The 25,138-nt window shown below is 36.3% G+C and overlaps 1 protein-coding gene across 2 annotated transcripts; it reads left to right on the top strand.

Annotated features, from left to right (window-relative positions):
• Nucleotides 1-438: 438 nt before the first annotated feature.
• Nucleotides 439-25,121, top strand: LOC124634991 (CYFIP-related Rac1 interactor A). 2 transcript variants are annotated; one of them, XM_047170716.1, is made up of 4 exons: nt 440-1,039; nt 13,907-14,038; nt 18,314-18,591; nt 22,197-25,121. In XM_047170716.1, the coding sequence occupies exons 1-4, from the start codon at nt 725-727 to the stop codon at nt 22,459-22,461; spliced, it is 990 nt and encodes a 329-aa protein (XP_047026672.1). In that variant the 5' UTR covers nt 440-724; the 3' UTR covers nt 22,462-25,121. The 2 variants fall into 2 exon arrangements, with proteins under 2 accessions (XP_047026673.1, XP_047026672.1); XM_047170717.1 differs by lacking the exon at nt 13,907-14,038 and having other exon boundaries at nt 439-1,039.
• The last annotated feature ends 17 nt before the right edge of the window (nt 25,122-25,138 follow it).

Genomic DNA, 25,138 nt, shown 5'->3' with positions numbered 1-25,138 from the left:
TAACTTATTACACACAGTATCTCACATGTAATACTGAATGTCAATTGTTTTATTTATCTCTGTTTCCCGCTGTAGCACATTCCGGTGGAAAATAATTCCTATATCGAAATGAATGCTTTTGTTTCTCGGGGATGATGTACCTTCCCAAAAGTGAACGAATTTTTCAAATTGATTCAATAGTTTCGGAGCGCCAAGAGTTTTTTATAATTGGTAATCTTTATAAAATTCTTATAAATGATTATTCACAATCAAAAATTTAATTTTAAACCATTAGTCTTGATCAAAATCAACAACCGAGAAGAGAAAAGCATTTATTTTCGTCCCAGTATACCGGAGCACACTTGATTAGACGCCCTCTATTGGGTTTAGATGTAGGACTTTCGAATATTTTGTTTTTTGAGCTTACAACTCTGCTTAGCAGTTATGTCACTGTCAATACTAAATCATGATGACAGCTTGAGTTGGGCCGCCGCAGTTCTGGGTTGCTGTTGTGTTTTACGGATCTCTTTCAGTTATTTGACTCATTATTATTTAAAACGTTTTCAGATATAGATACAAAAGTGAAGAGATCGCTTAATACTGCGTAAAAATTGTTTATATTGCTGTAAACTCAGTGACTTTAAGACATTTCAGTGACACTTTTGTAACTGATAGTGCAAATAGGCAATGCAGTGTTCGCTATCGAGTTGATTTTGTTAGTAAATTGTGAATCAGTTACAGTAAGATGGGGAAATTATTGAGTTTGTTGTCTCGGGACGACTCAAATTGTTGTTCGTCGCCACGTTACGATATTTTTTTGGATTTCGAGAATGCCGCGCCCACGGACACTGAGCGCGCCGTGTATGAGGAAGTTCAAAGGGTGCTTCTAGACTCTGAGAAAATACTCGAAGAGATACAATGTTACAAAGGAGCTGGGAAAGAGATACGGGAGGCTATAGCGGACCCGTCTCGAATATCGCAGGAGCGAGCTTGGCGCGCCGTGAGACCGCTCGTTGACAAACTCTTGCGCTGTTACAACCACTCTATTCAGCTGCAGCGGGTAAGTCCATAATGAATTAAGTTCTCTCTTCTATCTCAGGCGTTTGGACTTTGTAATTTCTGCCTACACTCTTAGACATCACTTTATGTTATTTATTTATGTGGGTATGACACAAATAATTTTTAGTCTTTAAGTTAATTGTTTATATATTTATGATTTACAATACAATTACTGTTTACATACCATATTATTGTATCATAGACAAATATCTGTATATATTCCTATTAGTATATCAGATTTATCAAAATGTGTGTCCAATTGCCTGTTAACAGATGCTTAATAAATGGGTACTTATAGGAGGAAGTTATTTTCCTATTTTGTAATAATTGCTGCTGTTTGAAATAGGATTAATTTTACTGTTCCTAAACATAATTTGCTTCTAGCAATTCTTAATTTTTATACTAACTTTTGGGCATAGAAGGTATATTAGTGAATGCAGTGAGTCTGTAGGGCTGGGTTTTAAAAATATATCCCAACTTACTCAGCTGATATTTCAATACCAGGATTTCCATACCAACCCTGTATAGTAAGTTAAAGAATTGGTGTCACAATATCTCCATAGTGTGTAGTTACTTTCTTGTTTAAAAAAATAGAACAGGTCTTTCTGTCCTCATCATCAAAATTGGGTGGAGACACTAGGATGAGCAATGAACTCAGTACTCAAATCATTAAATAATAAAAATATAAATTTCATGTATCTCTGCATATTCCTTTAATTTATTAAATCTTATCTCATTCAGTCATTTTCGTATCCACATGGCCTAGTAATTGATCTGCAACTGCCAAAGGCCTGTAACGGTTAATGATAGTACCAATCAAACATAATTCCGCTATCTAAAAGTAAACATAAAATATTTTAACTACAGAGTGCTAGTATACATGTCATTTAACATCCTGTGTAGTACTCAGATAACTGTGATAAGATTATGTGATGTCATATTGATAAGTTCTCACACTGATAATACTGTAAGCAAATACAATACAATGTTTATCGAGTGAATATGGAAATTTTCACTGAAATCATTCAGGACAATACCTATATTTTTTTTTGCCCATTCCAATCCTTTTGGTTGAACTCACCTCACAAAAAGTGGATGAGTGTTGAATCTGAGGGTCATTTAACCCTAGTCGTATTTAACGGTCCATTAAGGTCTGACAGTCTTTGTTATGATGTAACAAATGCTACCCTCAGGACATAATTCCCACCTGCACGAAGTTCGGTTACAGACAACCCGAAAATATTCACGATAAAGGCTAGGCTGATGATACGATAATTAATTAAAATGTAACCCTAATGAGTTTCATGTGGGCGACAACACATGATATTTATGGAAATATAAATAGCTACAAATAATAAGACAGAGGGTGTCCATTCCCCCGTAAACATTTCACGCCGAGCACGCGTGCTGAAAGGCTACCGCCCACCGCCATTTGCATATATTGTGCATTAAAAATACACGCATAATAATCTGAAAGTATATCTATTGATAAGCCTTAATAGTAGGTGCTCTTAATGCAAAAAATGGAAAACAATCTGTGTATCTGTAGGTAGAAATGATTGTTTTAAAACGTTTACGCACACGAATGTTTATATGATCGCTGCAGCAATCATCCATTTAGCTCAGATTTGTTAAACCTTCAGCAGAACAAAATACATCCTCCAATTTTGTAGTAATATTTGCCAACACCTAATACATCATTATATGTAATTGCGTAAATAACCCGATTTAGACGACGATACGAGTAGAATTAACTAGGCATTAGTGTGTGAGCGTTATGGGTGCCTATTTCCTCAAATCTCAATATGAGGAAATAGGTATTTGATTCGACTGCATTTCAGCTGATGTTACAGAGATGGGACACTGCAGACAACACAATCAATAGTGCAGTACAGCTGATCGTTAAATCAAATAGCGTTTTGGCAACCGTTGGCCATTACCTTGTTCGGAATCACGGCACAACGGGAAACCAGTCATTTTAGCAATTTAATGATTACTGGAACTGATTCTGTGAAACAAAATGTTCCTGTTGATTTAGCCCCAATTTCATAAAGCAGACAAAGGCACACATATTCAAAGTACCTACGACTACTACATAAAATAACTCGATGTCTCATACTCAATAAGATCTTAATAACTTGCCTTATAATTAACATGATTAAACTTAGCGTCATTGCTGACGTATAACGTATTGCAGCTTGTGGGTAAGTCATTGACGTGTTGGAAATCTTAAGGGCAAACATAGAACTTATTAGTCATACTACGTGCCTACCGCAACAGATTCAATCTATTGATTCACGTAATAGGGAAGTACGAAGTGCGAAAACAAGAATAAAAAGTCTAAAACATAACGAAAGAGATTTTAGTGTCTCACTTCGCCTTTGTTGATCATTCAGCCTTGAAATCTATACTAATATATAAAGCTGAAGAGTTTGTTTGTTTGTTTGAACGCGCTAATCTCAGGAACTACTGGTCCGATTTGAAAATTTCTTTGAGTGTTAGATAGCCCATTTATCGAGGAGGGCTATAGGCTACTTTTTATCCCGGTACGGGAAGTAGTTCCCACGGGATGCGGGTGAAACCGCTGGCAGAAGCTAATGTAATAAATAAATGGCGAGGAAATATTCAGATGGGTTTACTGCTGACAGGATACACACATAAAAACGTCCGTTTAGTCGGGAGAGTACACAATCGGTAGCCAACGCCTCCTGTTCGACTGGATACTATCTTTTCGGCTGATTGTACGTGTTTCCGGCACGTAGCGAAACGTACAATAAAATTCGTTCCTTATTAGGCTTGTTACTCGTACTGTACGAACAAGGATCGATATTTTATAATAATGTGACTTTACGACACTAAAGACGCCTACTATTTTGTAGTAAACACACGAGACGATTATAAAGTTATATAACAGAAATTATGACAGGTATTCCGAAACCACTTGGTACTGTGTGTGTCACAGTCAGCTTTGTAGGTGACATAAATATGCTGCTTTATATCTGACCTGAATTCTCAGGTCGTTTGTGTCATAATTTAAATAAATCTGTCACGGGATTGTTTTTAACGCATCGTCACCACTCGTGAGACGGAACAAAACTGCCTCAACTTTCATTAAGTAAATACTATTTTTTTACGTAAAAATACATTATGTAATTTGATAATCTTGAACCACCTCTGAAAATAAATATACGAGTATATATTCATACTGTTATTATGTAGTTGTAGTGATGTTCTGACTAAACCACAGATGAAATACCGTCAGACAGAGTATAAGATAAATAACAGCCCAGTAATAAAAGCAAAGTCTATAGTAGCACCTACACTGACCTCGGTCTGTATATTAACTTCTTCAATAAACTAAACTACTGAATAAGATCACCATCATTTTTAACGGACTTTGAAGAAACGGGGTTCTCAGTTCAACTTTAAAGTACGTGTATGTTTATGTGCGATCATCTCACGCTTGGCTGGAGGCTCGGTTTTCAGCGTAGTATTTGTACAAAATAAATACGTGTTTGTCAGATTTCGGAGAAGGTTTTAGGTACCTATTATTAAAGTCGTATTATTTATTGGAGAACAATATTTCCTTGCTTACAAAATTCGGTTTTACAATCTCCTTGTAGTATCGGACTTGCCAAGGTCTTTCGACAAGGACTTTCCAATAGAGCTGAGACGCTCATTTCCTTCGGCCTTTCCCGAGGTGAAAGATGTAGGGGCCGCCCCTAACAATTACTTATCTGTATTCAGTCAATATTAATTAACATTGTTAATTTAACAACATGTAAACAGTTGGAGGACACCTATGCTAAAAGGCACAACGAACTGAGGGATCAACTATAAAATAATTAATATAACTGCTATAATTATGGAGCAAAATATACGCCCAAAGTTTGGAAATAAATGGCTATTTTATTTATTTTTTATTTCATTTAACAATAGGCAGGATTTTTAAATTAACAATAAGCACTTTATTCAAATGCAGGGTAAAACAATAATTAATGATCATCATTCATCGCTAAAATAACAGTAAATAATGAGCTAATAGACAATCAAGTTATTTAAGTTCAAGACATATATTTTGCGGTATGAAAGTCAGACGACATAACCAGTGCATTATATTCACGTAACTAATTATATCATAATATTTACGTTCTAATTAACTGCATCATTTTTTATTTTGAAATTAGTTTAATTATGCACTGTTATAATAGATTGGACCATAACAATGTTACCGAATTTAGGCGGCTAATTTCAGCCGGAACTGAAGCAAATTGTGCAATCAAAATCTATACTAATATTATATAGCTGAAGAGTTTGTTTGTTTGAACGCGCTAATCTCAGGAACTACTGGTCCGATTTGAACAATTCTTTCGGTGTTAGATAGCCCATTTATCGAGGAAGGCTATAGGCTGCTTTTTATCCGGTTTCGTGCAGAGGTTCCCACGGGATGCGGGTGAAACCGCTGGCAGAAGCTAGTCTTTAATATTAATTGAGCAGTCTTAAATCTAATTACCAAAACGTATAAAATCTAGGTCATGTACATGTACCACGTTATTTTTGCAAAGTTTTAAAACGGTTTTAATCACAGATAACAACTTCCCGTAGTAAGTTAATTGGAGCAAGTGCTCGCTGTTCATTATCCAATTTACGTAATGATAAATGACCGCTCCACTCCACTTTCTAGTACTAAGAGTCTTTCTGTGACTGCAGTTGAACTGCAATTTTAGTTCTCGGGACTTAGATTTGATGAATTCTTTGGGAAAACAAGCAAAAATGTAAAGGAAGTAAATTCCTACCAAAGCCGATTCTTTGCCTATTAGCATTATTTTGCACTGTAGTCTATTATTATTTATAAGAAAAGCCATGCTGCTAAACAGCACTTTTTCAACGTCAAAATTTACAAAAGACAGCCTCCAAAGCGCCCACCCTTAACCACTTACAATGTGTTTTTGCCAGGAAGAAAAGTGGCGCGGCAGATCTCCTGTATCTAATTTCACATCACCAAACACCCAAATAATTTTAGGTAGGTATTTGCAAAAACAAATACTTAACAGTAAATTAGAACCATGCTTACCTCGCCCCTCATCCATTAGCGTGTCAATCATCCAATCGCAGCGGTCACAACTGTCGCGTTCTGACGTTCCTCGCGTGAGAATGCGTGCCGATAACGCATGCTGCATCCTCCGGGGGCAATGGAACCATCAATTTGTTTGCCTTATTACATCTTCTGATTTATATCACACATCAATTCATAAGAAAGCTGGGCTGACGTTTTGTAGGTGCTCTAAATTGTAGATTGAATAAAAATGCTGAAGTGATTCATGTACCTACAGTTATAAATAAGCTTCGATTAGTAAAAGCAGCAATTTAAGTCTAACATAATAAATAGGTCAAAAAAGGGACAATAAACATTTCAAGGGTGATACATTTTTTTCAGTTACCTAGAAAGAAGTATATGAGTATCAATATGTCCTGCCTATTAGGCAGGACATATTGATACTCAAATATATTGTTAAGATCTGTAACTTACATATGCCCACAATAAAGATACTTTGACTTTGACTTTGACTTTGACTTTAGAATTGTAGGAAGCAAATGAATGCAATGTCACGCCACGCAGGGTCTCTTGAATTTAATTTTGCGATTTCATAGATGCGTATTGTATGAACTAAAACGTCGCTCTCCAGAAGATTAAGAACAAATAGATCTTCAAAATAGTAAGCGATCCTAAAATTAACAACTATTTCATAATTGTATCAACGATTGTAAAGAATTTCATAATTATTTAAACTGGGGCTTCCTACAGTGCAGAATACTCTGTTCCTGTGTCCTGTGATCCTGTTCGAACAGGAAAACGAAATGTGGTGTAATTGTACATAGAAAATACGCATGAAGTTAAACGTTAAACGTTCTATAGCCAGATAGAGATAAATTCTCTAGTTATTACAAAAAGACGACCATATTTACACAAAGTATGTTAAACAGAAATCTAGTTGTGACACACTGTGGCTATTTCTTATTCATAGTCTATAATTGTATTGTAACCAATATTAAATATTTATTCAAGTTAAATAGGATTTAATTCAACATAGACAAAGTTTTTCCTTCCTTGTGTAATGTTTACATTACACACTTAGACTGATTTAATCGAGTGAGTGCTTTATTAATTAACTAAAGTCAGGCGTTGATAACCCAACCTCTATAAAATAATGATATGGTTATAACTCAATTCATAATTAATATGATTTGAATGCAAAGCTCAAACTGCTCCAACGTTTTTATTTACCAGACTGCAATTCTCTATAGTGCTGCACTAAGAAAAGCAGATAATACGGGATTGCTTCGTTGAGCCTCAAGCGCGTACAAAGCAACATTATCCTTCCACCCAGTGGTCCGTACAAAGCTTATTCTAACACGAACACTCGTAATAGTTCCTGCAAAATGTAATTCTCCAGATTGCCATTTGAAGCGGCAACACGCGGACCATTTTAGTCCGAACAATGACAACAAACGTCAAGGATTCGTGAGTAATCACAGAAGTACTATCGAAGTTTGGATGCATAGCCATCTTCTATCTCTACGTGTGTCGTAGGGTTGGAAAGAGATGTAACAACGTTTTGTTGGGTGCATGACGTGGTATATTGTTGAATAGGGATCCTTATTAGGTGCGGTGCGGGTACAGCGCTGCGGTATTTCGCAACGTGATATCGCGTACGGAACAAATGTTCAGGGACCAAGACTCTCAAGTTTATATGACGTACTTTCAGGCAACAGGAAAAGATATAGAAAACTTATGCCCTCTTCCACTGTCTGCAGAGGCGATTAACTTCAGATAACTATTATCCAAAATTAGCAAACAAAGCCTAACTATACTAAAAAGCTTTCTTTTAATTTAACTATGTGTATTGAAGTAACTAAGACGTTAATTAAAACATACGTAATGCCTATCTCTACTTCAGAGTTAGCAATGCAGTAACTGATGGCAGTAAGCCCGTTGGCACAATCAAGCATCCCTCGGGACGTTGCTATAGTTAACTAAGTACCTCGGGCAGGTGGGTTTGGGTATAAAGTGTATTATTAGTACACAGGTGGGCTCTGCTTACCTTCCTTTATATATACCCTTACTTGTCGAGGCCATGGTGTGGCCTATTTATAGCTGAGACAAGAATATAACGCGAAAGGAAAGAATTCGCGGTGACCTCTTTACTTCGTGCGTATCCAAAAATGCTTATGTTTACGTTCATATTCGGTAAATCAGTCTCATATACATGTTTACGAAGAGTAGGATTATTAATGATGTTGTCTTACAAAAATAAGGTCCTACATTTTTAAGGACGTCAAGAGACAAGAACACAAAGTTAAACCATTTTGTTAAGTACCATACGTTTAACTTGGATAAGTAAGGAGTTTTGACGAACTTCACCAAGGAGCTACCTCACAATGGCGCTTTGATGTTTCCACGAAGAAATTCTTTAAAAAGAAACCACAGAACGATCATTATACATCAAGTTTTGCTCGTTGTTTGTGAGCTGAGTTTTTACAAATAATGACCGGTGTGTTTCCTTTTAAAATACACATTTACAGGCCCACGTACTTGCACGTTTCTGTTTTGTCGGTTACCAGCTGCTCTCACCAGTCCTGCATATTATAATATGTTAACTGATGAACACAGTACCAAATGGGCAGGTGCGACACGTCTACGAATAGTTGAGTGTATTTAATAGTACCTTCTGTCGCTACCAACCTTCATAAAGGCATATTATTATAAAAAATGGCATTTCTGCAGTCGTCGCTGCAATTATACCTTAGTCATTCATAAGTGAATAAGACTGGCGGTATTTGATGTAAATCTACAATACCTGTTGCAGAGAGCACCTGCATCTCGTAACCTTTACGAACTACTCTCGACAAGAATTATCTCAGACATTTCATTTCAAACAAATCTGGTCAAGAAATGTCTGTCTGGGAAAGCTCCAAACAGATAAGTTTTTCCAACTCACAAAATATTTGAGAAAACTTCTTTGAGATAGGCTTCGTTTGTTCTAATCTTGTGCCACCAAAGAATGTCAGGATTTCCAACGTAAAATTTTTAAATTAATTAGGAAGTCTTGTCTGCGTGATATTTCAAGAGCATAGTAGTCGCATGGGTGGTCATGATAGTGCATAAATTACGACACATGGGGCCTTACTACAAAAACTTTAAACCCTGTTTTACACTTGTCTAATAAAATTTTGGCTGCAAAATGAACCATATGTCAACGTCATAATTTGACATTTTTTTAGACAAGTCTTAAACTGACGTTAAAAAGTTTTTGTGGTAAGACGGATGAAGTTTAAACGGCGCTGACTGAACTCTGAACTTTATTCCGTATAAAAATTGCTCTCATTTCAGCGTCGTGTTATGGAAAGTACTTCAAAAGTCTCTGTTTCAAACATGATTTATGCAACACCCTGAAAGCACGTCCAACTTTGCTCACAACTAGTGTTTTGCACGCAAAGCACCTCTCTGAACAAACTTTGCTGCAAGTATTGGCACGTAAAGTGCAACCGTGTCGTAAATGTCCTATTGTTTGAGCAGAATGCCGACTGGTGGAGCATTAACTTAATTTATCGGTATTTATGTGGGTGTAACTGAACGGAATTTCATTAATTTCTCTATGTTATGTGTTCGATGTAGTGGGCCGGTGCTCACTTTAATGACTTTTGCGATAGTACTTAATAGCAGCTGAGTAATTATAATTACTACAACATACCAATAAAAAGTGGCGAAAACGCAAAAAACTGAACAAGATGGAAACAGTTGCAGTAGCGCGTAACATTATGGATTCTATGAGGGAAAAACTTATGGGCGTGTTTGATGAATACCAAGGTGTCCTAATAAACGTTATAAATGCTAATTGGTCAGTACATGACGCACTAGGCATACATACATCGGGTCTAACAGGAGCTGTCTACGGCCACGAGACAGATGATCGTGATGTGGAACCAAAGTTAATGGTGCATGGAGTACGTTGCACTCGGATAAAAGAATGCATACTTTCTGTTTACTACACTGTGTAATTTAGCTAAGATTTTTCTTTTATTAACACATAAAAATATCTTGATGCTCTGTATGCAGAAAGCATGAAATAGCAGAGTGTAACAGTTATCGGTAAGTTTTACAAGGAACCTCAACCATAATAATGAAATTGGATTTGCTCATAAAAAAATATGACTATCCTAGAGCATTACTTCAGTAAGTTCACAAGCTATTCCAACTTGTTACTGAACGAATAGCAAACAATAAGAGAACAGCTTACAGCTATAAATATGTGAAATGCTGTAATACGACATCCCTCGGTTCGCTCTCGCTTTAATTTCCGACCATCTGGCAGAATTTATTGCTCAAATCTCGCAATTGGTCGGTAAATGGTGTTAATTTAATTACTGCCCTGGTACTGATCTCGCGTGAGCACTTAATTGTACATCGCGCGTTTGTACTGTAGCGCGTAGTGCGCTAGGAACCGGGGATCTTCAGTATATTTCAATTAAAACATTAAAAGGAACTTTAACTTTGGTTTATTTTCTGACTCGGGGGTGAAGTGACATACTTCAATATCAAAACTTATTCTATTTCTATTCGAATCCATTTATATGATTGTCCGCCTAAAGCTGCGCTTTTGAGATAAAGTTCAACTTTATCCTAAGGGCGTAGCTGATGTAGAGATGTAGTAGTTAGTTAGATACTCTTTGGTGTTTTATATTTTATACCTGGCCGGACAATAATGTAAATAGATTCGAATAGAAATAGAATAAGTTTTGATATTGAAGTATGTCACTTCACCCCCGAGTCAGAAAATAAACCAAAGTTAAAGTTCCTTTTAATGTTTTAATTGAAATATACTGAAGATCCCCGGTTCCTAGCGCACTACGCGCTACAGTACCGCCATACGAACAGTTAATATAATCATTAGACTATCTTACTTAACACTATTACTTTGCAGCAATGTAGGCGTTTGTGATGCATTTTTAATATTACATTAGCCTCGAGCGGATCGTTTGCTATTCCATGCCTAAGTAGTCTTGGTATCCCTACAGAACATATAACGCTATGTATTTTAAATGGACGTATGTATAAAATATTTTAAAAGATCTTACAAAAGAGTCCCTCTTAATGAGTCTTACCATTCCATTTAGGCATCAATTCTTCAGACGCTTTTACGAGAACGTGGCTCCTATAAGTTCGAATTATCGGCATGGGAATAAGACCTTAGATCCCCGCTGCGCTTACTATCAGCTCCAAATTCACTAGGGTAAATGCCCATTTCGTATGAGAATCAAACTGTTTAACAGCTAAACTACCACAATTAAGTGAAATGGGTCAATTTATAGAAAAGAAACCTTGAAATCATGTACTTCTTTTAATTCATTTTCAAGAGTTCTCAAAATAACTTAAGTATAATGTATTCCTGTACGATATTCCCTTTTTACAAAGACACAATTTCTCGGGATATTTAATATTATAATGTTGGCAATCAATTTCGTGTGCCAGTTGCCATTACTACGTGTTACTGAATGAGTATTCCGTTTTCAACTTATTTCTCAAATGTGATCATCATACATTTATTATGAGAGTTTTCGGAATACATTAGCGGATATCGTTTTCATTTGACATGTTATTTTGTGGGCTAGTTTACGTGTTAATTAACGCTCAAGTATTATGATCAGTTCTTGGCAGGATCAATAAGTTTCCAGTTCTTGCGTTTACCTTGATGACATTATGCCCTAAATCTTGACAAAGCCGAAATAATCTTATCTTTACTATATACCACGGTATCATCGCCAATGACCAATTTGCTTGTCGGTTACAATAATTTTGCAGTTGTCCTAACCTTGACGGATATAAACGATCATTTGTACTTCCCGCGACCGTTTCGATCTCCTTGCGACGCGTGCGCAACTTTAAAATATCCATTTACAGTATTACATCATCTTCGTCGAAACCCAGAATTATCCCGGCTGGTGGGATAATAAAAAAAACGCGCCATCCTCTCCACACGTGATTCACCACGTTTTAATTTGTATGAATCACCAATTAATATATGCGTATGCGCATTTACTTGTGAACTTCATTCGGGAAGTACTCTTTTATTTACAAGTTATTTTTGTGTCCGCCACACCCTTTTGTGATAAAACACGTTTTTAACTTTAATGTATGTTTGAATCCTTGTACGGCAAGTATTATTGAAATGAATACCTTTTGTTTTCATACATATGACCTTTATGATGCTGAAGGAGACCAATAATCTTGTTTTACTTAAACTAGATCACAACACTTTATCTTCTTTATTTTCAACACACCCGTAATATGCAGTAAAAGCCCCACTAAGCGCCTTAGTGAGAAATCATTAAAAGCAAAACAATGTTGCCTTCTAAAAAGGTTGAGATCATTCTATTTTCTAGTGTTAATCAGAAAACGTATGACTTTATCTCTGAAATAAATTCTCGAGTTATGCTTTATTCGCGTGACTGAAGGCTGCAGGCTAAGTTCACGGCTTTTACTGCCTGGCTACTCTCATTTTCACATACATTTTCCCCACTTATATACAGCGGTGATTTATATGTATTAGACGTAATATAACAGGGTAGGACACTTGGGACACTAGCCTTTTAATTAATCAAATGCCCTCTTGTCATTCATAGCGTGATGTACAAGAATAAACTTTAATTACACTTCAAAGTATCAGTCGGCAAGTTGATTATTCGTGACACATTACTTAGCATATTGAAATAAATACGGTGTCGACAACAGACGGGAAAGAATAAATCACCGCGCTGTACTTAATATTAATTACTCATAATTATAAAGACGATAAACAAGTCGAGATTAAAATAGATGAGGCTATACCTAAAGAGAGCTTACCTTTTAATACAGCAGTAGATAAACTAACTGCTGTACATATTTTGCGTAAAGCGAAATGCAGATAACTATAAGCGTATATCTCTTAGGAAACAGGAACAGAGGATGGAGGGCAAATGATAAAATAATCGGTTACATTCCCGTACCAATAAAGCGACCGATGCAATCTAATCGGGTGAATTACGATCGTTTCCTGACATTGTTTAAAAACGATTCACAGCGGCTCCGGTTTCACTAACCATGTCACACGAGGCAAAACGCCTAACTTCGCCGTTTAACACAAATATTTTGATACCACTTGGGTATTCGGCACGATTATTGACAGCGGTGATCTAACCGAATGATAGCATAACGTGACCTGGGATATCGATTCAATAAAGCGGTATTGCCTCTGAAAACCGTAATAATGGGATTGTTTGATACACAATCCATTCTTGGCATCCAACAAACTTAAGATTAATCTGCAGATTGCCCTGAATATAACATCAATCTTAAGAAGTTACAAGAGGATCTTCAGCTCTCCTCAAGAATAAAGAAACAGTAGGTTTGCGGCCTCCCGGGGGATTCAACTTGGCACAAGCATCGTGTAGCTGAATATAACATGGACTTATTAATGCTTCTCGTGTTTACACTATGAAGTAACCACGGACATTTTCCTTGTTGTGCTTATTTTCAAGCCAGTGGCTGCCTCAACAATGGACCCAGTCAATAAAAGCAGTCTTTGTAGGCTTTTCAGTTTTTGTCATGCTTATTTCGAAGTGGAAACAGCGCAGCGCGTTCAACTTTGTTTTTCTGCAACAACTGCTGTTCTGGGACAAATGAGAAACTTTTGATTTAATTGCTATTTTTTATAGATGTAATCTAGACATTTTTTGTGCAACAATGCAATTAAACTCCATTCGTTGTAAGTTTCCACACATCAAATTGTAATTTTTCCTCAAAATTAACACAGTTTTATTTCGTTGACAGGTAGTCCCACGACTTTTGGGATCACTAGTGGGTGGCGCGATGAGTCCCACGCAGCACCTTGAGCAACAGCAAGCCCTAGTCAAGCAGTTCGCAGAAATATTAGAATTTGTACTCAAATTCGATGAATACAAAGTAAGTATAAATGTCTCCCACAAGATCTTCCGAGCCTTATTTTATTAAAGCTAATATACGAACTTTGTAGGTTGAATTGTGACAAGTTATTACTGTAATGTTGGTCATCTCAGCATCTTATTACTAAACCGCAAGATAAAGTTCTCGGTTCTTTGTGACACTAAAACCTTCGACTCCTACGCTACGAGACGTTGGGATGGTGATTCTTTGTTTTGCAAACTCCCGGTTAATATTCACACTAGCTTTAGTATGTCGCATCAATTATGCATGTTACTTGTAACCCACGTCTCGGCCGCTGTTGTAATAATTTTATGATAAACCCTAGTTTCTGGGTTAAGTCATAATTTCGTATATAAATCCGTTACATGAGCTAACGTAATTTGGTGTGGTGCTGCCCTGTTGCACTTATTAGATAACACGTTGCGCCTTTGTCTGTTCAAATAGTAATAGTAAATGCATCGTGATTATGTAATGCAAAACGATCATTATAACTACCAAATAGCTGTTGCAATTTGATAGATTACTCATATTATGCAGAGCGGTAAAATAGGTCGGTAGTCGGTAAACTAGAATGTTGAAATACTTCAATCGTGTTCAGCACAGCGGTGAGTTCAGATCTTGCTATGCAACTTATGTTTGTTATAGACTTTAGTGGAAGTTATATTTTGCCCTCAATAAATTGTCATAGTCAGAAACTTATTCATGTCTGAAGACAACGTTTTGATCGTTTAAAACTTTTGCAAGTATTCTTTAAAAGTTTTCATTTTAGATGAAGTTTTGGATAGAAATCGATACTTAGCTTAATAAGTTTATCGAACTTTGAGCATAAATTATGTTTTGACAAGATAATGATGAATTCTGTTATAAGAAAGGAATATCTGAATAAATGCTAGTAATTAAAACTAATGTCGCTTTTAATATAAATGTAGATCGATTTGCTCGAACTAACCTATGTAGTTATAACACAATGTTATGTTTCAAAACAGGAAAATAATAACAACAATTGCTGATAAATACCAATCGACAATGTTTTAACTCCTTTCATAATATGGATGATTAGAGTCATTGTTTTAGTACTTAAAAGTTAAGCACTACATGCGGGTGATGATGTAATTCGGCAGTGTAATAAAACAAATACTCCACATGTTGCTTAGGAAGCGATAACAAATTAAAATAAAACATCAACCTTCAGCCTGCTACCCGAAAAGTAAACGACTCTGTTACTAATAGTGTTTTAAGTTTGTGACTTGTTTAACAATACTGGATTGCAATAAGCAACAACGCTGAAGAACTAAAATGTTCATAATATACTGCCAAACGTAATTGTACCAAGATCAATTACTATGTACGTAACTGCGATCTAAGAGAACAAAAAGGCGATTTCCATCCAATCCTCTCTTTTTCACTGCTTTTGGATCTTCTAATGTTCTGTAAGAAAATCTCAATCTCAGATAGCAACATAACACACGAAATGACGTTACATTTTTCATAAGCGGTTGCCACATAATATGAACAATCTGTGATCTAATGTTTGTTCACAGCATTGTAAGCTGCCAATAACAAACAATAAGTCACAATTATATAAACAAAGCGACCAACCGTTCCCAGCGTATCTGATGCAGCATAAGTAATTCAATTGCTGGGCCCTTTTGACCCCAACCTTGCAGTGTCGTTGCTCCTAGTTCACTGACTGCTATCTGCTCGCGAAACAATTGTTTGGTACTCAATGGCCTTATGACCTTTGCTTCTAGAGCAGACTTCAATTTAGATATTTAGTTTGATATTCTGAATGCAGTTACTGTTTGTTTCATTTGTCTGATAGTCAAAATTGAAAACTCTCTAGGGATTAATTCAATTCGTTTTAGTTATTTTACTAAAGTGCTCCAAAAGGCCTGAATCATGTGTAAAGAATTTATAAACGGTTGGATAGGTTTTCATCTGTTGTTGAAGTTGAAGCCTTAGTAAAGTCTCTTTATTTCGCAGCTCTTTGTTTTCCATTTCGCTATCCGTGTCCTCATTTCCTGAAGCGTGGCTTTCAGACGTTCGTCTTGCTTATTTCAGATATTCATCTCCAGTGCAAATATGAATTATCGCGATTAAGAAAACATTAACAAAGGTTTAGTCATGCTTCCATTACTCGAAACATCTCCATCCTCTTATCTGCGCAAAATTTATTCTGAGTCGTTGAATACCTTCCTTGAACCGACGTTAAAATATGCGAATTTCTGTCCATTTCCATAAATATTTGGTACAGTATTCGCTTGTCGATGTCGTTATCTATAAGTAGTAAATCAGTACTTCATTTCAGCCTATCGCCATAATTATTAAAGCGAGGCTATCTAAATGTTAGTCATCGAGTCTAAAATGGAACAATTTGCGAAGGCATTGTATAGAAAGTGAGGCTTGGCTTGGCTCACCGCGACCTCGGTGACTCACGGGCTTGCATCCGATTTATTTACATGTATTTCTTTGTCATTCGAATCACAGAATTTGGTAATAGCGTTCCAAGAAACTATTAAATAAAACTCATTTATTTAAATTGGGTTGATATTGGTAGTTTATTAAAATGGCAAACGTGATTGGTTTATTTGAAATGGCGATTTCGATAATTTCGGACTGTTTCTTTTTCTGAACTGACTGTCTGATTGTCTCCCGATAAATATAAATAAATATTTATTATTAATTTAACCTACACTTTACGTTTGCCCTTTTAAAATCACATCTATCTGTTCTGAGAATTGATTAAAAATTTTCTGAAACAATATCAATGATACTTACATTTAACAATTATATTTCAACTTATTGAAGACTCTCAGTAATCGGCTTTCTATTCAGAAAATCGACTCATAAAATAAGCATCAATTTCTTCGTACTTATTATTCTTTGATGAGATTCGGGATACTTTCAATTTTGATGTTTTTGGATCATCGTAGATGTAGGCATAATTTAGATAATCTAAATATGTACATATGTTTTATCTGTTAGTTTAAGCCCTGTCTTAAGGCGGTTGCCCTTTGGCTGTCTTTACGTAAGTCTTGTGCATAATTAACACCCTAAGGTAAAGTACCCATAGCGATCGCCTTTAGACCTGAATCGATAATCGTTCAGCCCGATCATCAAGGCACAATTGTTTGAGTATGTAATTGCTAATCGATACTCGGCCATAATGATCTATGTATGGGAAAGAATAACATCGTGTTCAATAGGTACTAGAATTTATTGTGTTGGAAGTAGTGTGTTATTAAACGTCAGAATGGTCTTTTACATCCACAATGTAAATCGTGTTGGGTGTTTGAACCTACTATAGAGGAAAAAGTTGTTTAGCTCCTAACAGCACTGTACTAAAAGGTTTTGGTTCTTTTTATTTCTGTTTTCTTATCCTAGTTTAACATTAGCAGAGCAAATATTAATAAAGGTCTGGTTGGCTTAACACTGCCACAGTTTTTGCAAAGCTAATTTCATTACGGTAGCCTTGCTATAACGAAAATAGGAACATTGATTAGCCATGCCTTGGTATCTGGGTTTATGTTTACTAAGCATTTTGACCGTAAAATTGCGGTGTTGTACTGAGAAACTTAGTTTGCAGTTTGGTTAATTATTTCTTACAAATTACGGATAAAGGGTACTGGGCAGATGATTGATGCCCACAAAGAATGTTTAGATACCATCAAACAAAGTCTTTGAACTGTTAAACTTATGCTAATTAATTTAATGGAAAATAATGTTAACCTTAATATCAGCGCATTCTTCGTTTTTTCTTCAACCATATTATTATCATCCAGGTAAGGGTGGGCAATCATCCGCGAATACATTTAATTAGCATAGCCTCACCTCAATCGATTACGATTTCCAATATGGAGTTTCTATACAAATACTAGAGAACAATGTATCGTTAGAAGATAATCTAACGACGAATTAATCGCGAGCCCGAGCGTCGCCTTTGCGTGTGGTCTACTAAAAATAATCTTCAATATGGTCGCGTAAAATTACTAGGTGCAAGTCGTGGCGGGGCTGATTCAGTGCCGCGATGCTGAATGGGCGGAAATCCTAATTCATCTCCGCCCTTCACGTCTAGGAATCATAATTTTGCGTGCCCATTGTATTCTCGTGGTGGGTGCAGCGAAATGGACTTTTATCAGGCACATGCTGAGTTTAATCATCATTATGTCAGACGTTCAGTTGAGACACGTTTTATTGTTAAGTATGTATAAAGTCCCTAGGGATTTAAGTAAAGTTATTGAGTTTTTCTAAACTATTGTTCTTTACGTTCTCCAGATGAAGACACCAGCTATACAGAACGACTTTAGCTACTACAGACGAAGTGTTTCGAGAGGAGGTCTGATTAACGCAGAACTACCACCGGGGGAAGAACCGCACATAACAGCAGAAGTGGCCAACAGAATGTCCCTCTTCTACGCACAAGCCACGCCGATGCTAAAAGTCCTTTCCGAAGCCACGAGCCAGTTTGTCAATGAAAATCAACCAGATTTGGAGAATACGACGGAAACGCTCAGTACTATGGCCAAAGTGTGTCTAAGGATGTTGGAGAATCCGTAAGTATCTTTTTTATCATCTAAATCAAATCTCTTCCAAACTTTATAACTAAAGACTTGTGTGAACCTCACTGATCTTATTCGTTTGCCCAGAGAAGTGAACGTGACCTATTCTTTCACTTTGTAGAAAATTTCAAATTCCTTTATCGAAGTTTCATTTGCAAACGGCTGAATCTATAAAAAGTTTATATTGGCAACCTTGCACCTTTTCCTAACAAACACTTCCGACTTTGTCCCATATTTCTACATTGTGCCTTTAATAAAATCAGTCATAAATATTCATGACTTCGAAACAGTAGAGGAACGAAATGGTGTCAACGACATGTATCCACGGCTTGTTTACAGTTTATAGTGTACCGGTAGCCAGCACAATACATTCTCGCTGTGATCATCAAAAGCGCACGTAATACTGCACTCGTTCCGACCGTTTCCAAACTAGACCGACGCCGCCACCTAGCCAAACTGCATCTCGGGTTACACACACCAACCTGATTTTGCAAACCCGACCTTTGTTCCCACATAATACAATGCACCTGCGAAACCGCTTTAAACTTCGAAAATCTATTTACGTCAGCCGCTGTATATCTCAGATAGGTTCAGACTTTATTCCAAGTTAGTTCAGTAGATCAAACTTGAACAAACGACTTCTTAACTTATTTTTCTGACATCTGTCCGAGTTTCTTGTGCTGGGGCAACAGCTGGGTAGTACGATTAATCGATTTTGAAAACTTTTCCCATCTCCTCAATAGTTATTTGAAACAAGGAGATTTATAGCATTATCTAGAGTGCTACGTTGGCCTATTTATCCAAAAGGCTCATCCAACACTTCGTATTGAATTGAAAATAGATCCTTTCTAACGGCCAGTAGCTGTTGAATAGGCAGGTGAATAATGTAAACAGTAGTTAGTAATAACGTCACCGCGGTCGGTCCTGTCCGCGTTATCCTTGCAACAATAGGAGCGTATTCATTACACGCTGGGATCGTGTGTCGGGCACGACATCGATACGCACAGCCACCGGCAGAGCGTAAGAACGTCGGAACATATAAATAAAGATAAATCAGCTGTCACTTGTACTAACACGTGCCTTCAAGTGTGTTTGCCATCGTCTTGACACGCGGCTACTATCTACACCGCTTTAAGTCCCGTCCTTATAGTTGTTGATTTGGCACTTATCATGGTACTCATTAACGCAAATTAGTAACCCCATTCTAAACAACTTCTGAAACTACGACTTAGTTAAAAGTTGTGTAGTGGGCTCTTACCAAAATTAATTGCATTAGCTCGAAGAGAAATTCAAACTTTATCGTGTATGAAACTAAGAGATTGATAAAACCCAGCTTTGTTTATTATCAACTACTGTTTTATCTCCCCCGAGAGTTACTGATTGAACAGATACTGCCGAGAAACTAATTTAGGTACTTCCCTTCCCCTCGCTTGTTTAGGGTGGAAATCGGAAATGCGCTTGCAAGTTTCAAATAGAAGGCAATTCCCTAGATTGCTTTCCGCTTCCGACAATTTTCTTGCAAGTTGTCGGGGCTCCAAAATTAGTGAGACAATAAATCTATTGCGGGCTCCAACGTGTCATACCACATGTTACTTGATAACTATAACATGTGTCTGTTTATCTTTGTATCGTGGATTAATTGCACATGCTGTTAAAGCCATAATCATGTTACATCATTACAATACGCAAGGCGCCATTGTATGTCATGTCATTTTAACTCCCAATTACTTTCTCGAGGTCTCCGTAGAGTGCGGTTTGTCCATAACGACCTCCTACGCTTTTTATTCTCCTTTGTTAATGTTTCCTAACTCCGTGTAAAGTTTTTTGGCTTGTTTAGTTTACGTAGTGACTTGTTTACATACTTCTAACGCCTCAGACTAAACATTCGTACTGTGCTGTAGCATTTCAGGTATTTTTATCGTCCATGTTAACTGTTTCCACATTTCGACGGGAAAATGTATGAGTTTAATTAAACTTCTGATAACAGTTTCCTCCCTTGCACTTCCTTATCAATACCACGAGCGTTCGCTCCTACTGTCCGCATAATTTGGTCTGCTACCTCGCATCGATTGGTCCCAAGTGACCGTTTCCGTGCTCTATGTAGCTCTGATATTACCTACATAATTGACAGCTAGTACATAGCTACAAACGATAGACATCATTGGCCGCTAGATACCTGCTATTCGTTCCTCATACATATTAGATTAGGTACTAACCCACGAACACGGGTGAATGTGAATTGTGAATGCGGATGTCCAAAGGACGTAAAAGCAATCATTCGATAAACTGCAGTAAGTATATTTGCGTAACCAGAATGCGGTATTACGGCGGTTATCAACGAAAACAAATGACGGATATAATGACAACATGATTAAATCATCGGTCACTTATGGCTTGGTGTTGTTTCTATTGAAAGTGCCGAAGACGTCATGTCTTTACAAACAACAAATGACTGTAGGAACAATTAAAAGGCGATTTATAATGGGTGCTAATATTAATTGATTGTTGAAAATATTTATGGGGACGATTCACGAGACTGTGTCGGCCATAAGACCAGAATTAGCAGTTCCTTCATTGAAAGTGACAATACAAACGTGACGGGAATCTTTATTAATGATTGTCACCGCTTTTTGTGGTGACCGAACTTAAAATAAGACCTGTTCCATTGGGCTCTTGAATTGTATTGACATAGATTCATAAAATCACATTTGAATGATAATTATGCTTTAATATTCTTATATTAGTAAATAAGAGCATATCTTTATGCTCTTATTTACTCTTTGAGTTTGACGCACATTGCCTGGTATGTCTAAAGTGGTAACATTCTAGGCATGACGGTGATAAGTTTAACCATAGATTGTTAGCCAGCAGTAACTCTCAACTAACCGTAAATACGTTTCTCTCGGCAACTGTAAATCCAGCAGATAATGTTGATTAATGGGTTAATATTTTCAGCTCCTTGACTCACGCCATAGTTATATTCTAGGGCAAGACCTAGATACAATTCAAATAAATTATGTATTTGGTACTGAGTTCCGGTGGCCTCACTCCTTTCTTCAAAATATTATCGAAATAAGTACCTCCTCTTTACTTCAACAAAATAAGACAAATTATTAGAATTTTGTGCCTAAAGCGCATTGAACGCTAACAAAACCGTCCGACAGACAGGTACAGCTTTTATTCAATTATTTAACAGACGTTGCACTTCCGTCGTGAACAAATAAAGGTACAAGTAGCATTCACAAGTATACAGTTTAGTATACCTGTCTGCGGTGCATACGGGACCCGGCGGGCCGTGGGCGGCGCGCTGACGACCCAAATCCGAACCGAGCCGGTCGTACCTAACTTTATTGTGTCGTAAATTCAGTTTCTTCACTGTAAACACAACACGCGAACCCAAACAGACGTGTGCGCGACTTATTTATTTACTTGCTGTAACCATATCAAAGTACACATAAAATATATTCGGGAATTAGGACGTTTTAATAACATATATCTAGGTCTCCAGATTAAAGTTACTTACATACCATAGTTGCCCCTATTTCTGTGAAGTTTTATTTTTGGAATTGTATGTCATATAAGTCTTGTTTAATTTACAGAAAACTCGTCGCCCAGTTCAGTCGTGAGGAAACGTCCTTACTAGTGCTACGCGTGATGGTAGGTCTGATCATCCTGTACGACTGGGTCCACCCCTCCGGTGCCTTCTGCCGCTCCTCGTCAGTCGACGTGAAGGGCTGCGTCAAGTTCCTGCAACAACAGCCGCCGACGAAGGCAGAACCTCTCCTCAACGCCCTTAGGTATACGACGAAGCATTTAAACCATCAGTCGACGCCGAAGAATATCAGGACACTGCTGGCCGCGTGAGGACAGCACTCGAGCCTTGCATGTTGCTGTGGGGAATGATGCGACAATAATTACCTGTGGGGATACCTCGGCACGCCTTTATTTTGCTCCTTAGCGATACCTAGTTGACGGCAGAATTACGCAAACAATATTAATAGATAAAACCCAAAACTAACGCTTTAAAAACTTTGTGATTTGACTAAGAAATGTTAAATTACGCCCAATTCTGGCGTCAACTGTACATTTAGTAACATCTATCTCTCATCGTTCATTGTCCGAACATAAAATGACCACTGACCATAATGTAACGAAACTAGTAATTTATAAGTAAGGTAATAAATAATAAGTAATTAAATAATTCCTGAAAGAAATAATAATAATCAAATTAGGATATGGCCCTGTGTCATTCGGATGAGAGAATATAACGTGTCGCCTTACATTTTTATTATTTTCGTTACCAAATTCCTACAGGTGAACAAAATGTGTACTAATAACCTGTAATTTATTATTTACTCAATTAAATTAACATTAATAATTTTACTTTGGATGTATTTTAAAAATGAATTTTGTATGAAGGAATGGATATATGTACTCAAAATTATATTTTTCTTACTTTCATAGTTAGCATGCTTGAAAAGCAAATTTTTAAGAAGTATATTATATTGAGAAGCTATCCCTACACTCCCACATTCGTGCAAGGTTTCATTAGAATCGTCTCAACACAAGTTTAGCTGTCAGTCGCAACTCGTAATTAGCTCTTAACTATGATAGGAAGCTTAGACACCTCTAATGTGTAACGTTATTGAAAAGGAAGTATTATTTACAATTTATTCTACTATATATAAAGCAACCTTGGATCATATTGATTGGTTACCATGTACTTTACACACAAATATGAATTGTTATTGTTTAAATGAGCGTTAAGTGATTTCTCCTTAGTAAGTTTAATCCTAAGCATCGCCGAATCATGAAAACAATTATTCTATATTCATTTTGAAGTTTGAGTAAAAATATTAGATAATTGATTACATACTTAGTGATTCTTAGATGAAAAGGATATTATGACTATGTTGTGCTCATGAAACGATTGACCCAGTGTCGAATGGTATTAGATATTGTAAAATTTTATATACATAGCACAAATTTTATTGTTAAGCACATCCCTACCGGGAAGTCAGTATGTGTAAGAGATTCGGTTCCAAAGATTTATTACAAACGTTAATTACTACTTGTTTCGCTCATAACATTATTTCGCGTTTTTTTTAAAGACTGAGGTAGACACTCGCGAATATTTTATTGCATTTCTCTTCTATACAGTTCAATTTCTTTCAAATAAGAATTCAGAAATGTATATTTCACGGAACTATGCCTTATTGGATAGGAAGAAAGGCGTACCTATAGCGAATATGAGTAATTTCAAAGCCTTTTCTAAAATTATTATAAAGTGTTAAGTATGTCGTGTTAACAATGTTGAATTTATGCATGTACCACTGCCTTGATGTTAACTATATAACATAATAATTTTAAATTGAATTTATAGGTAATGTAATATGTTTCACTATTGATGTATAAACTCAATTGTAAGTCTAATTATTAAGCATGTACTGTTTATTTACAAGTAATACAAGTTTATAAGTATTTACATCATTCCCCAGTTCCGTGTAGCTGTGGCTAGACGACAATCACCATGCAGAACCTACAAGAAACCGATGGAATAAAAAAAAACACTTTCGTAATACATAGTTGAATAGAAACACAAATCTGATGATAGGACGCCTGGTGTACAGCAGGCCTTAGTGTTAAGTTTGCAAATGATAATAATTTTGTTAACCCTTTCACTATTTATACGTATTGGTAACATAGCGTCGGTATATCACTAAGCACAAACACTTGTCTTACGTGTATAGTATGTTAGACTTAATATAATTAACTTAGGATGGTTAGTTACATTACCTGCACAGTCAGCACAACACTCTATTATAGTTATTATATTAATATCCTTGTTGAATATTATCTCGTAATTGCGACTGTTGCTTGCAAGAAGTAGGATCGACTCCGGCGTGCACTCCGAATTGCATTTACTGTGAGGAATTGAAGGATTGAATAAATAATATCGTTCCCTAAATAAACACTGCCCAAGTAAGAAAATTTTATACAATATTTTTTTAATAAACGATAAGTTTTCTAAAATTATTCCAAGATATAATAATTCCAATTACTCCATGTTGAGTCTAAGCATACTTTGAGCAAAATTAGTAGTGTCTAGTTGGGCAAAACTAAAAGTATTGAATGCTTATGATTGTAGAAGATAAAATTATAGAAAGGGCCTCTCGTAGGGTCACTATGAATGTTTGTGAGTAGTCAAAAGAAGCTGTAATAGTAATATTTACTTTTAAAACGATTATTTACTTGCATTATTTACTCAGAAATTATTACTGGCATTTGTTAATACTTTAGCTAAATCTTTAGTAAATTCTTCTAGTAAAAGTTATTAAATGAAATACATAATATGTACTAGTTATGAAAATTGTTGTATGTATTATTTTAACTGCAACATTTCGTTATTGTTTAAGGTGGTTTTGTATGATAGACCTATTTTTCTTAGTTATCATTTATTTATTGTATATAATAAACACACCAAAGTTATAAGTAATGAATAAACTTGGATAGATTCTTGTAAAGTGTTGTTTTACTGACC

The sequence above is a fragment of the Helicoverpa zea genome, chromosome 12 (assembly GCF_022581195.2).
Source record: "Helicoverpa zea isolate HzStark_Cry1AcR chromosome 12, ilHelZeax1.1, whole genome shotgun sequence".
Lineage (NCBI taxonomy): Eukaryota > Metazoa > Arthropoda > Insecta > Lepidoptera > Noctuidae > Helicoverpa > Helicoverpa zea.
This window is presented reverse-complemented; position numbering and strand designations above follow the sequence as displayed.